This window comes from Oncorhynchus kisutch, linkage group LG13, assembly GCF_002021735.2.
Source record: "Oncorhynchus kisutch isolate 150728-3 linkage group LG13, Okis_V2, whole genome shotgun sequence".
Taxonomy (NCBI): domain Eukaryota; kingdom Metazoa; phylum Chordata; class Actinopteri; order Salmoniformes; family Salmonidae; genus Oncorhynchus; species Oncorhynchus kisutch.
In genome coordinates, this window is record NC_034186.2 from 30,031,102 (window position 1) to 30,044,883 (window position 13,782).

The 13,782-nt window shown below is 44.8% G+C and overlaps 1 protein-coding gene across 2 annotated transcripts in view; it reads left to right on the plus strand.

Moving 5' to 3' along the window:
- LOC109902633 (acyl-CoA-binding domain-containing protein 6-like) overlaps positions 1-13,782 on the plus strand; it is a 62,809-nt gene that overhangs the window by 8,647 nt on the left and 40,380 nt on the right. For both annotated transcript variants that reach the window (XM_020499152.2, XM_020499153.2), the window contains exons 4-6: positions 1,995-2,065; positions 4,941-5,046; positions 10,265-10,354. In XM_020499152.2, coding sequence (XP_020354741.1) covers positions 1,995-2,065; positions 4,941-5,046; positions 10,265-10,354 — 267 coding nt within the window. The remainder of the gene's footprint in view (positions 1-1,994; positions 2,066-4,940; positions 5,047-10,264; positions 10,355-13,782) is intronic.

The window sequence follows — 13,782 nt, forward strand, 5'->3', positions numbered from 1 at the left end:
TCTCCCATTCAGCCCAGACTGGTGAAGTGCTGTAGAGACTGTTGTCCTTCTGGCAGGTTCTCCCATCTGTAGTTCTGTCAGTGGTCATTGGGTTCTTGGTCACCTCCCTGACCAAGGTCCTTTTCGCCCGGTTGCTCAGTTTCGCCCGGTTGCTCAGTTTGGTCAGACAGACGGAGCCTGAGTAGTTCCATGTTTTTTCAATTTCCCAGTGTTGGAGACCACTGTGCACACTAGAAATAGTTTAATATCCTTCCCCAGATATATGCCTCATCACAATTATCTCAGAGATCTACGAACAGTTACATGGACTTCATGTTATAGTTTCTGCTCTGAGCTGGGCACCAGGACTGTTGTATGAAGCTGATGTGGGTTTTGCTCATGCAGGGGGGTGTGGTGGATGCTGTAACACAAAAAAATGCGGAATAAGTTATAATAAGTATGAATACTTTCTAAAGGCACTGTATATCAATATTTGCGCATAAAGGCTTTTCCAAAGCCATTTCTCACGTAATACAGTTTGCTGACACAAAAAGATCCCACCATGTCGAACGAACAAATTGTCATTATTTATAAAATTGTACCAAAACTTCCTGTTTCCATTAAAGCTGTCATGATTTTTTTTAGACGTTACTGCATTAAAACTGTGGATGGTAACGTGGTTAAAGACTATGGGATTGGGAAGGAGGGGCTGCAAAAAGGTTGAATGAAACAACATGTTTGTGTTTCAATAGACCAGTCCCTCCTTTTGAAGTATTTCATTTCCAGCATGGGTAGGGTCGGGTTTGATACAACAGATGCAGAATAGTTTTTATATTGTTTGTTCTGACCTCTATTTATCAAGGCTGAGGAAAGTACCAACATGAGAGAAACACAAATGCACTTTTCTTCCCCAATCAAAATTCAGCACAAAGCAGATATGTCCCCTTCTCTGTCCTCAAAGGAGAGATTTAGAGTGATGTTTAGTGGTACGACATAAAAGCCTGTCACCTGTCCTGTTGTAGCTAGTGCCTTCCACCCGCCTCTCTCCTTCTCCGTCCGTCCTGCTACAATGTGAGTGTCAGCAGGCATCAGTGGCCTGCAGACCAGCCTGACACATCCTTTCTCTGGCGCTGCCATCGAGACCAATACGTGCTGACAAGGCCCCCAGCGTGGCACAATGCCAGGGGAAGGCAAATGCCCCTCTGAAAAGGATGTGATTGTATTAGTGTTAACAAAGTGCAGGGACTCTATTCTTACCAGGGTCCAGACAAACAGATTTAGGAGAGGCTGGATGGGGATGAAGGCAGCAGAAACAATAGTCTGTTTTGGACCTCCTAGTTTTTTGTGTTATTGTTGGATGCACTAGCTTTTACATTATAAAAGGAAGTGCATCAACTAATATTCTGAATTAGAAGTGAATACCACTCCTAAAAGGTCATGATCCCCTCAGAAATGACATGTGATTTGTTAGTTGTCTTGTGTGAGTCACTGTGGAAGAGAATATAGAACAGGCTATACTAGAGCTGTTGTATCCGTGCAGGCTATGATGGTTTACCATTACAGCATGTATTATCAGGTCAGATGTTTTTCAGAAAATAGCTCAAAAGTTAAAATATACTACAGTACTCAAAGCTGCCCTTTTAGATAGAACTATTACCCATGTTTTGGAGTCATGTCTAAACAATATGTGAGCGCATCGTGACTACGTGAACCTATTTCTGTCTGTGAATAGGGAAATTCATTCTCCCAGTGGCTCTTTTGTTTTCCATTGTATGGCACATTGTGCTTGTTTTAGGTGGGGAGAAGAGTGCACTGTGATACTGGATAACTAGGTAGGGGAATACTGAGCTGTCCTTAGAGCACAATAGTGTAGCATGCACCACTACAGACTCACTGTTATTACAAAAGGTGAAGGGGGTATTATGTCAAATGTGTTATTCATAGTGTAAGATATTGGTGCAGTTGTCTGACCCCTTTCAATGAATGTCTGGATAATTTTTTGTTTCTTGTTCCAGGAGAGAAGAGAGTGTAGGACAGGATTTGGACGCCCAGCAGTCAGTTCCCTCTACCAAGAAGAAATGATCAGGTACGTCACACAGACAGACAAACACAGACAGCCATACAGACAGACACACAGACAGCCATACAGACAGACACACAGACAGCCATACAGACAGACACACAGACAGCCATACAGCCAGCCAGCCACACAGACAGCCAGCCACACAGACAGCCAGCCACACAGACAGACAGACAGACAGACACACAGACAGACACACAGACAGACAGTCAGTCAGTCAGTATCAGAGACAAACTTCTGCTCTGAGTGTCATAAGTTCCTCTGCAGACTGTAAACTGTTGTGGGGACATGAGACAGTCCTGATTTATGTCAATTATATTCACTCCCCTTACGGAAACCCTCAGAATCTTGTTCACCCCTAAACAATACCTTGTTTCTGGAAAAATTGCTGTTTTAGACATTTAAATGAGGGCTGAATCCAGCAGGTTTTCCCCTAAATGATCCTCATTAGTATGCATGTGTTGAAGAGAGGTGGCCTGAGAAGCGCTTGCCTTTAATGAGTTTTTTGTTAGTGTGGTGAAATGAGAGAGTGGTGAGTATAGCACACTGCAGTGTGGGCTCCCCTGGCGACGCCCCTCTAGATGATAGCCAATGGGGATGTTCCATGGGGACAGGAAGTCATTAACCTTCCCCCTCAGCGAGGTTTTTCTCGGGTGTATCCTGCTCCAAACTGTTACACTCACTGGTTCGCTGAATATCCAATTTTACCCTCTCAGTACAGGGAGACCCTCGCCATGTGAACTACTTTGCCTTCTCAGGCAGCTGCTTTTCACTGAGTTAATTGCATCCTCTTTGCTCATTTTCTGCTCCGAGTCGGGTAGCTATGTGTGGAATGTGTATTGACAAAAGTAGGATTGATTGGCGATATCCTGAAGATAAGGAAGTCTGCTGCTTGTGATGGAATAGATTTTTGTGAGCTACACTTGTAATCCTCACAGATTGTGGAAAGGCTCTGATCAACATCAGACTTATTGTTAGCTGATTGGCATTCTAGACCATTTGGCTGGAGAGTCCCAGCGAGTGCGAGTTCTCTCATTGCCACCCAAAGCGCTTTGTTGTAGCCTGTGTATTTTGTGTGTGTGTTGCCTATGGTGTGTGTGAGTGACCTCCCTATAAGAATGTGTGTGATTAATGGTAGAGCTGTTGAAGTAATCTGTAGTGGTCTGGCTGTGTTGGGAGATGAGTGTTCTCCTGCTGAAGGGCTGGCATGCATGCAGGTTGATTGATGAGGGGGAAATCTGTCAGTATGCCGGGCTGGGCTGTGGAGTAGGATTGTGTTGTATGAGGCTGGTGTGTGTCAGTGAGCTGGGCACCAGGACTGTTGTATGAAGCTGATGTGGGTTTTGCTCATGCAGGGTGGTGTGGTGGATGACGGTATGGTGTTTAGGGGTCGTGACACCAAATCCACGTTTACAGTAATTGATTAGCGACACAGTAGTTACAACATCGACATGATATCACAGTGGCGGTTGCACACAGGGCCGTACAGTTCCGCATGCTTCGGTTCGGCTCTCATAGTCCCATAAAAGACCGTCGCTTGAAAAAATAGAAAATGCGGCAATAGTAGTAGGCCAGTCATACACACATCAGGGATGATAACTGGCCCTACCCCCTCCCCCCACCCCACTCTCTCCCCCAGCTGGTAGTCAGCTGTGGTTAACCAGGCACTGGGGATGACAGAGTAGCCTGTGACCTTCCCAGCATGCCGTGCGGTGGGTGGTGCTGATAATGTCGTCTATCAGGGCACCATTAATCGTGTGTGTGCTTTCGGCCGGAGGGGTGGCCAGCAGCCATGAGGCCAAACCCTCGCCGGCCAGCGCAGCCTGACTGATAAGCTCTGCCATTGATTAGTTGCCATAGGAGACTGATGGTGCCCACGTGGCAGGGACACTGGGTCAGCGCTGTGATCACCGGAGAAGGGGAGGGGCTGAATGTGTCCTCGCATGTAACCTTATTCACCTGGAATGAGCTGTTTTATAAATCAACGTGTGATACAAAACACGAAGCAGAAACACTGCTGCCCGGTATCCTAATAATTTCTCAGTTCCCCTCCAGTTAGGTAGTTCCCCTCACAATCCATAGTGTTCATCCCTGCCAGCCTGTCCTCCACTGGGCCTGGGACTGGGCCTGGGACTGGGCCTGGGCCTGGGACTGGGCCTGGGACTGGGCCTGGGACTGGGACTGAGTTGCTTTCTGTCAGACAATGGAAACTCAGTGCAATTAATTAGGATCCCTGCATGGATAAGAGGGAAGACGTAAATATCTAAATGAGATTTAGCCCCTTCCCTGTATGCCCCCACTCTACCCTTACCCCACCTGGCGTGGCTTCATACCAGGAGGTGATTAGGTGGGATATAATTTGAGCTAGTGTGGCGTACCTACCGTACAGCAGCTCCCCCAGGGATAACCCACCAGGGATGAGCAGGAGGAAATGTTATGTTTACCCCACCCAACCTGTCATAGCGTGTTTGTGTGGTGAGGGGGGGGTGGGTGTTTACCTCACCCACACCTGGCCCCTCAAACAGCCAAACACAGGGCTTTTTCCAGCCAAACAAAATGCACAGCTGACGACAGTGTGTTCCACTCCTCTCCTATGGGGCCAAGAAACAGAAAGTTGCCCATTCACCTGACAATACTCAATATATTGGCATATGTATTCATATCCAGATTTGTTAATGACAAGATTTCAATAAGATTATTCAATTACTTAATACATTTGATTCAGATCTAGATTTTTGATTAGCTGTGTGTATGTATGGTGGTGGTGTTATTGATTGTTTTGGCTGAGAAGTAGAATTCCCTGAAGAACAGGTGTCTCTTCCCAGTTCCTTCACTTCAATGCATTGGTACTCTGATGCTTTTTCTTACTCTCCCCTCACAGGGAAGAAGACAGGAACATATTTGACTACTGCAGAGAAAACAACATAGAACACATTACCACGGCTATCAGTTCCAAGAAAGTGGATGTCAACGCAAAAGATGAAGAGGTAAGTGACATCCTGTCCTCTTTTTAAACAAAACATGTTATTCATCCCAAAACCTGCTCATTTGCAGTATGGTACAATATTCCCCCGTAGCTCCATTGTCTTTGGCCTCAAATTGACTATTAGTCCACGTGAACTCCTCACAGCAATATCTCAGATCAATGGGAGAAGCCCAGCTCTTTGACCCCAAATCTATTCATCTGCTCTTTATTCATTTATCACAGAGTGCAAATGCCTTAGTCCCTCTTTCATCACAGCAATTCTTCAAATGAGGAACCAGTTGGTGCATCAGCAGCCATGGCAGATGGTGTTCTTTGTGGGGCCAATCCAGCATTATTTACCAGTGGACTGCAGGTCCTCAATACAACCAGCAGAGGGCACTAGTGAAGTTCCATCCACCCCCTGAGGTGATTCATCTCAGATAGGCAACCAGCTGAGAGAGTAGAACTGGGACGATAAACCAAATATTGTCGAAACCGACCATACCGACAACTTATCGGAGGCATTTTGCTGATATTGTTCATTATGATAAGTAGCCTACACTAGAGAAATGTGAAGTTTTTTAAATATATATATTTTTTCTAATATGTGTGATTGCTAACGGGGCAATTGATGGCTACAACCATCAAACTAGTTGTAGTAGTTTAAAGGGTATAGTTATTGCATCAATTCAGGCTATTTTTAGAGAGAGAGAGAGAGAGAGGTCTGATTGAATAGATTAACATATCATACCGTCTTCTCTCTTTGTTTAGGTACAAGTTGGTGATAAATCTCGCTAGGTAGAAGTATAAACACAGCCTGGCTTTTTACATTTAACCTATGTTCAAGAGTCAACAGTAACAGCCACAGACTGTTCTTTTAAATACAGATTCATATTTTGCTATTTATATAATTCAAGTTTTGCTCTACCAAGAACGTTGTGTTCTCTACTTGCGCTAATTGGAATATGCCATAATTGAATGTCCCACTAGTATCGTCCAAAGTCATATCTAGAGACTGTATAAATGACTCTTGTTTCCACTGTTAACCGAAGTCTTCCAGTATTAGTGACTTAGTACTGTTCTGTTATATGTTTTCAGCCGTGGGGGATATTGGCACTTTAATTCAGGGTGATCTGAGCCCGGGGGATGGCCTCTGACCCCTGGGGTGTCTGGTCCTTTGACCCCTGGTGTGGCTGGTCCTCTGACTCCCCTCCAGAGGCCAAAGGCATTAGCTGTAATGTACAGTGCAGGCGTGGGGCGAATGGGGAAATAATCCTAATGATGGGGAGAATAGATCAGGGTGCCCCGCCATGTCCTTATGGCTCACTGAGGCCATCTCATTACTGTTGGGATGGTGGCATGGGGGCCATGCCGCAGGTATACGTCATACACACCAGCCAAAAGCATGGGATCAATCACACATGCTGTGAGCAAGGCCCACACAGAAGCAGGACACATGTTGCTTTATGGCTGTGTGGGTATTCACTACACAGGAACAGACTGGTATTGTACAGCACTAGCTACACACTGGGCTGAGACACTGTACCATATGTCTAGTACACTTCCCAGAGCTAAACACAGGACTGATTCTAGACACTGACTACAGTGACTAATATACCCTGGTACTGGAGACTATGAATACAGTCTAGCCAGTCTTTACTAATAGAATCTCCCTCATGAATTTGTCTCCTTCACTCTCTGAATAATCATGAGATATGTTGTGTTTTTGCCTATTACTACTGTGTAGTTGTATAGTGTACAAGCGACTGTCCCAGTAGACTCTATGGGTGAAGCGTCCCCACATCCATACAGGTCTCCACATGCCACTGAGAGAGAGACCACACCGCCACCTCTAACCACCAATCCCATGTACCCCAACAATGGAGGGCTGGATTTCATGTTGTAATACCGCCCAAGGAACTCCTCTTTCCCCTTTCTCTCTTTCTCTCAGGGACCAAATCCCCCCATTCAATTAGAGCCAATTGAGCTGACATGTCCCCTCCCACTAAGACTGAGGAGCAGGCAGCGACTGAGGAGAGTGCCCTTTTAGGCCCATGTAGACATGTCTGTTGTGTGTTACCGTGGGTGCGAGTCAAAGCACCTGTCACGGCTCCTGGAAGTGGCTAATCCCCCACTACACAGGGAGCCTGGCTTAGCACTTTAGAACAGAGAGGTTCAGGCCATCCCTAACCTTCTATTATAAAACGTGCCAGCAGTGCTGATTCCTGGTGGATGATTTCCAGTAGGGTTTTCTTATTTTGTTGTTATCGCAGACAAATAAGAGTGCTATGTTCCTCCTTACGATAAATGGTTATTTCAAATCTTTTTTGGGTCCATGAAAATGCTCTTTTATCCAACCAGACATCTTATTGGTGTACTTTTTGAGTGCACTGGGCAGTCTTTTTCTGAGAACCAATCCAGTAGAGAGGTTAAAGTGAAAGTTCACTCTTTTCCAAAACATAGTTCTCTTGAGAGTATATGCAGAAAGTTCCGGAGTGGAATTAATATATGAGGAGAAACACTAACAAATAACAATCAGAGGGGCACACCAAAAACAGAGAAAAAGCACAGCGGTATTTAGGCTCCCGCCTCTCTCATAAATATCAATTTCAACATACAGCCGTGGTGATCAATATAATTTAAGCAATAGAATAGGACTTAGAGAGTTTGCTTTATCTAATTGCCTAAACTGAAAAATGAGCTCCCTGTGGCGGTTGTATTAGAATGAGGGGTTTGGAGCTAAGGAGAGGAGAGGGTGTGGGGGCTGATCAAGGGGATGCTCTCGTTTTGTCCACAGCATCCCATCAATCAACTCTAAGGACTCTGTCGGCCATCCGCAATTTGTCCCTGAGCTCCGGGACCAGCTCCCTCCACATCCCCAACCCCCCTACACACACTCATATATATATATATATATATATATACAGTGGGGAGAACACGTATTTGACACACTGCCGATTTTGCAGGTTTTCCTACTTACAAAGCATGTAGAGGTCTGTAATTTTTTATCATAGGTACACTTCAACTGTGAGAGACGGAATCTAAAACAAAAATCCAGAAAATCACATAGTATGATTTTTAAGTAATTCATTTGCATTTTATTGCATGACATAAGTATTTGATCACCTACCAACCAGTAAGCATTCCGGCTCTCACAGACCTGTTAGTTTTTCTTTAAGAAGCCCACCTGTTCTCCACTCATTACCTGTATTAACTGCACCTGTTTGAACTCGTTACCTGTATAAAAGACACCTGTCCACACACTCATTCAAACAGACTCCAACCTCTCCACAATGGCCAAGACCAGGGAGCTGTGTAAGGACATCAGGGATAAAATTGTAGACCTGCACAAGGCTGGGATGGGCTACAGGACAATAGGCAAGCAGCTTGGTGAGACGGCAACAACTGTTGGCGCAATTATTAGAAAATAGAAGAAGTTCAAGATGACGGTCAATCACCCTCGGTCTGGGGCTCCATGCAAGATCTCACCTCGTGGGGCATCAATGATCACGAGGAAGGTGAGGGATCAGCCCAGAACTACACGGCAGGACCTGGTCAATGACCTGAAGAGAGCTGGGACCACAGTCTCAAAGAAAACCATTAGTAACACACTACGCCATCATGGATTAAAATCCTGCAGCGCACACAAGGTCCCCCTGCTCAAGCCAACTCATATCCAGGCCCATCTGAAGTTTGCCAATGACCATCTGGATGATCCAGAGGAGGAATGGGAGAAGGTCATGTGGTGTGATGAGACAAAAATAGAGCTTTTTGGTCTAAACTCCACTCGCCGTGTTTGGAGGAAGAAGAAGGATGAGTACAACCCCAAGAACACCATCCCAACCGTGAAGCATGGAGGTGGAAACAGCATTCGTGCATTCTTTGGGGATGCTTTTCTGCAAAGGGGTCAGGACGACTGCACCGTATTGAGGGGAGGATGGATGGGGCCATATATCGCAAGATCTTGGCCAACAACCTCCTTCCCTCAGTAAGAGCATTGACGATGAGTCGTGGCTGGGTCTTCCAGCAATGCCATGACCCGAAACACACAGCCAGGGCAACTAAGGAGTGGCTCCGTAAGAAGCATCTCAAGGTCCTGGAGTGGCCTAGCCAGTCTCCAGACCTGAACCCAATAGAAAATCTTTGGAGGGAGCTGAAAGTCCGTATTGCCCAGTGACAGCCCCGAAACCTGAAGGATCTGGAGAAGGTCTGTATGGAGGAGTGGGCCAAAATCCCTGCTGCAGTGTGTGCAAACCTGGTCAAGAACTACAGGAAACGTATGATCTCTGTAATTGCAAGCAAAGGTTTCTGTACCAAATATTCAAAAAGTTCTGCTTTTCTGATGTATCAAATAGTTATGTCATGCAATAAAATGCTAATTAATTACTTAAAAATCATACAATGTGATTTTCTGGATTTTTGTTTTAGATTCCGTCTCACAGTTGAAGTGTACCTATGATAAAAAATTACAGAACTCTACATGCTTTGTAAGTAGGAAAACCTGCTAAATCGGCAGTGTGTCAAATACTTGTTCTCTCCACTGTATATATGCTGGCATATATATATACACACGCACACACAGCACACAACACACACACACTCATACCCCTCCTGCTGGTGAGGAGGCAGAGCAGAGCTCATTCTGTCACCACCTCGTTTTCTAGTTGGGATCTGAAGGCTCTGAGTTATAAATTGTAGTGCATCATTATTATTTTTTTAAGTTGAGAAATCTATTGTGTAGTTAACTTTGTGGAGCCGTGCATAACAGAAGGGAATAGATGGTTCTATTAGAGGTGAGGAGGGATTGGGCCTCCATCCATCTCACTGAATGCTCCAGCAGGTCCCCACACTGCATTTACATATCTCTGTGTGGTCAGACGCCCCACACACACTGTCACTATCCATGCCAGCTGTAGTCCATTCACTAGGCAACCTTACTAAGTACTGTACCTACCGGTAGTGCTTTAGTTTTCTTTCCCCTCTTGAGAAAATGTATCGTAGATCAAGAGTTAGGATTTACAATAGATAGTGTTAAGGTGTGTAAACAAGTACTGACATTTACTTTGAGTATTTTACCTAAGACAACCTTTATGATATTTGATTCAGTATCTTGACTCCTCAACTCATTAGCTACTCCAATGATGGCTAACAATATCCGTTGCACTTTGAAGTACCTGCTCATGTATTGTATAATGTGTTAGTGCAGGAATAAAGAGGCACTCCTCTTATGTGTTTTTCAGGGCCGGAATTTGCTGCACTGGGCCTGTGACAGAGGACACAAAGACCTGGTGTCTGTGTTACTGCAAAACAGTGCTGGCATTAACAGTCAGGTGAGTCTCTCACACACATACACAGACATCTGGGGATAGGGATCAAGGGGCACTTGATGCAGAAGTTCATGGGGTTAGATATTTTAGGAGATTTAAAGATTTCTGTGAGATTCACAATTGTGTTAAGAGGGGCATGACACCGACACAGTGCACTCTGTCAACACCCCACCACACACCTCCAGATTACACAGTACACCCGGTCAACAGTTGAGCACACACCTCCCAAAGACACACCTCCAGTTTATTTTACTACACACCAGAAAGTCAAACCTCTGTATCCATGGAGGCCTAGTTTCTGTGGCTGGCCCAGGGGACTAAAGGCCCGGTGACACACTCCCTAGAACCCTCTGAGCAGGTCTACTGTAATTCACTTTGTGATATCGACAAATCCCATGGGGTTTATCCAACACAGTAAGCAGGTAGACGTTGTTTAGTGACCTGGCTGTGGAGAGAAAAACCCTGAACGCCATTCAGGTTTAGAGGCAGACAGCTTTGTCTTAAGCTGGCTGAACGATGCATTAATACTGTGATGCATACAGTTGTGGGACCAGGGGCTTTACTGCCCCACGGTAAGACAAATCAATTGGAAGTAATCAGGCAAATTGTTTGCATTATACAACCCATATAATCAGAACATTTGCAAATGACTTTCTCTTTTTGGCCTTGAACCTTTTTTTGTGTGGATGAAAACCAGAGCGCCGGCTTATAGAGAATTATCTTGGTCTTCCTGGCAGTGGCTATGGTCATGGTTTACAATAAAACATTACTACTTAAATGGAGGCATGTTAAAGGCTGCATTGTAATTTCAGAGAAGTGGAGTCTCTCTAAAGCCCATTGTAACATGTACTGTATTTAGCCTTCATTTATGAATAATAACAGTAGTTACAATAGCAGTACACTGATATAAAAAAAAAAGTGGTTAAATATGGTCAAATCTAATACCTGTACATCTCTGGCCTCTCGGATGAATTGCTCTGGGAGTATGTGTGCAATATGCATAGCTATACACATGCATACTATTTCCTAGTGTAGGTACCAGTAAGTGTAATTGAATGGCAGACAGTCCTTATTAAGACTCAGTGTGAGGGGTCACTCTGCAGTCCCTCTCAGGCCATTAGGACCCCTACGGTCATGTCTAGATGGGATACAGCTTTTGTTAAATTGACATCAAAAGTTAATTTTATTTTTTGCATTTTAGCTAACCTTAAACCTTTTCCTATCCTTAACCTAATTCTCCTAACATGCTGCCCAAGTTCTCCAAAACCTGCCACGAAAGTCAATTTTGACAAAAGCTGTGTCCTTTCTAGACAAAACCCATCTTACTTCTGTGCTCTGAAGTACCCAGTCAGCTGCCTGAGGGTAGATAATAAGGCAACTGTATTTTTGCACCATAATTATTGAGATCAGGTTTACGAGATGACGTGGGGGTGGCCGAAAGGAAATACGACTAAATCATACAACAGTCTCTGCCAAATTATTATACAATGTAAACCCCACGTAACTTAGAGTTGATGGGATATAAAGCCTGCTAATTCTTATTACATTCTATTAGATTGCTGTTTTCAGTCACTTTCTGGCCATGCTGAACTAGACTAGATGCCTTGGATGCTACATGCCTTTTCGCTGTTGAACTGGCAAACCTACATGTGGTAATAGTATCGTAGTAGGTATGTATAGTAGTAGGTTTGACATATACAGTGGGGTCTAAAATTATTGACGCCCTTGATAAAGATGAGCAACAATGACTGTATCAAATAGATACAGTGCCTTGCGAAAGTATTCGGCCCCCTTGAACTTTGCGACCTTTTGCCACATTTCAGGCTTCAAACATCAAGATATAAAACTGTATTTTTTTGTGAAGAATCAACAACAAGTGGGACACAATCATGAAGTGGAACGACATTTATTGGATATTTCAAACTTTTTTAACATATCAAAAACTGAAAAATTGGGAGTGCAAAATTATTCAGTACTGTCCGAGGGGGGGTGTGTGTGTCTCTTTTTCAGGACCCTGTTTTTCCAAAGATAATTAGTAAAATCCAAATAACTTCACAGATCTTTATTGTAAAGGGTCTTAACACTGTTTCCAATGCTTGTTCAATGAACCATTAACAATTAATGAACATGCACTTGTAGAATGGTCGTTAAGACACTATCACTATCAGACGGTAGGCAATTAAGGTCACAGTTGTGAAATCTTAGGACACTAAAGAGGCCTTTCTACTGACTCTGAAAAACACCAAAAGAAAGATGCCCAGGGTCCCTGCTCATCTGCATGAACGTGCCTTAGGCATGAGGACTGCAGATGTGGCCAGGGCAATAAATTGCAATGTCTGTACTGTGAGACGCCGAAGACAGCGCTACAGGATGGACAGCTGATTGTCCTCTCAGTGGCAGACCACGTGTAACAATACCTGCACAGGATCGGTACATCCGAACATCACACCTGCGGGACAGGTACAGGATGGCAACAACAACTGCCCGAGTTACACCAGGAACACGCAATCCCTCCATCAGTGCTCAGAATGTTCGCAATAGGCTGAGAGAGGCTGGACTGAGGGCTTGTAGGCCTGTTGTAAGGCAGGTCCTCACCAGACATCACCGGCAATAACGTCGCCTATGGGAACAAGCCCACCATCGCTGGACCAGACAGGACTGGTCTTCACTGACGAGTCACGGTTTTGTCTCACCAGGGGTGATGGTCAGATTCGCGTTTATTGTTGAAGGAATGAGCGTTACACCGAGGATGGTACTCAGTAGCGGGATCGATTTGGAGGTGGAGGGTCCATCATGGTCTGGGGCGGTGTGTCACAGCTTCATCGGACTGAGCTTGTTGTCATTGCCTGCAATCTCAATGCTGTGCATTACAGGGAAGACATCCTCCTCCCTCGTGGTACCCTTCCTGCAGGCTCATCCTGACATGACCCTCCAGCATGACAATACCACCAGCCATACTGCTCGTTCTGTGTGTGATTTCCTTCAAGACAGGAATGTCAGTGTTCTGCCAAGGCCAGTGAACAGCCCGGATCTCAATCCCATTGACCACGTCTGGAACTGTTGGATCGGAGGTTGAGGGCTAGGGCCATTCCCCACAGAAATGTCCGGGAACTTGCAGGTGCCTTGGAGGAAGAGTGGGGTAACATCTCACAGCAAGAACTGGCAAATCTGGTGCAGTCCATGAGGAGGACATGCACTGCAGTACTTAATGCAGCTGGTGGCCACACCAGGTACTAACTGTTACTTTTGATTTTAACCCCCAACTTTGTTGAGGGACAGATTATTCCATTTCTGTTCGTCACATGTCTGTGGAACTTGTTCAGTTTATGTCTGTTGTTGAATCTTGTTATGTTCATACAAATATTTCACATATTAAATTTGCTGAAAATAAGCACAGTTGACAGTGAGAGGACGTTTCTTTTTTTGCTGAG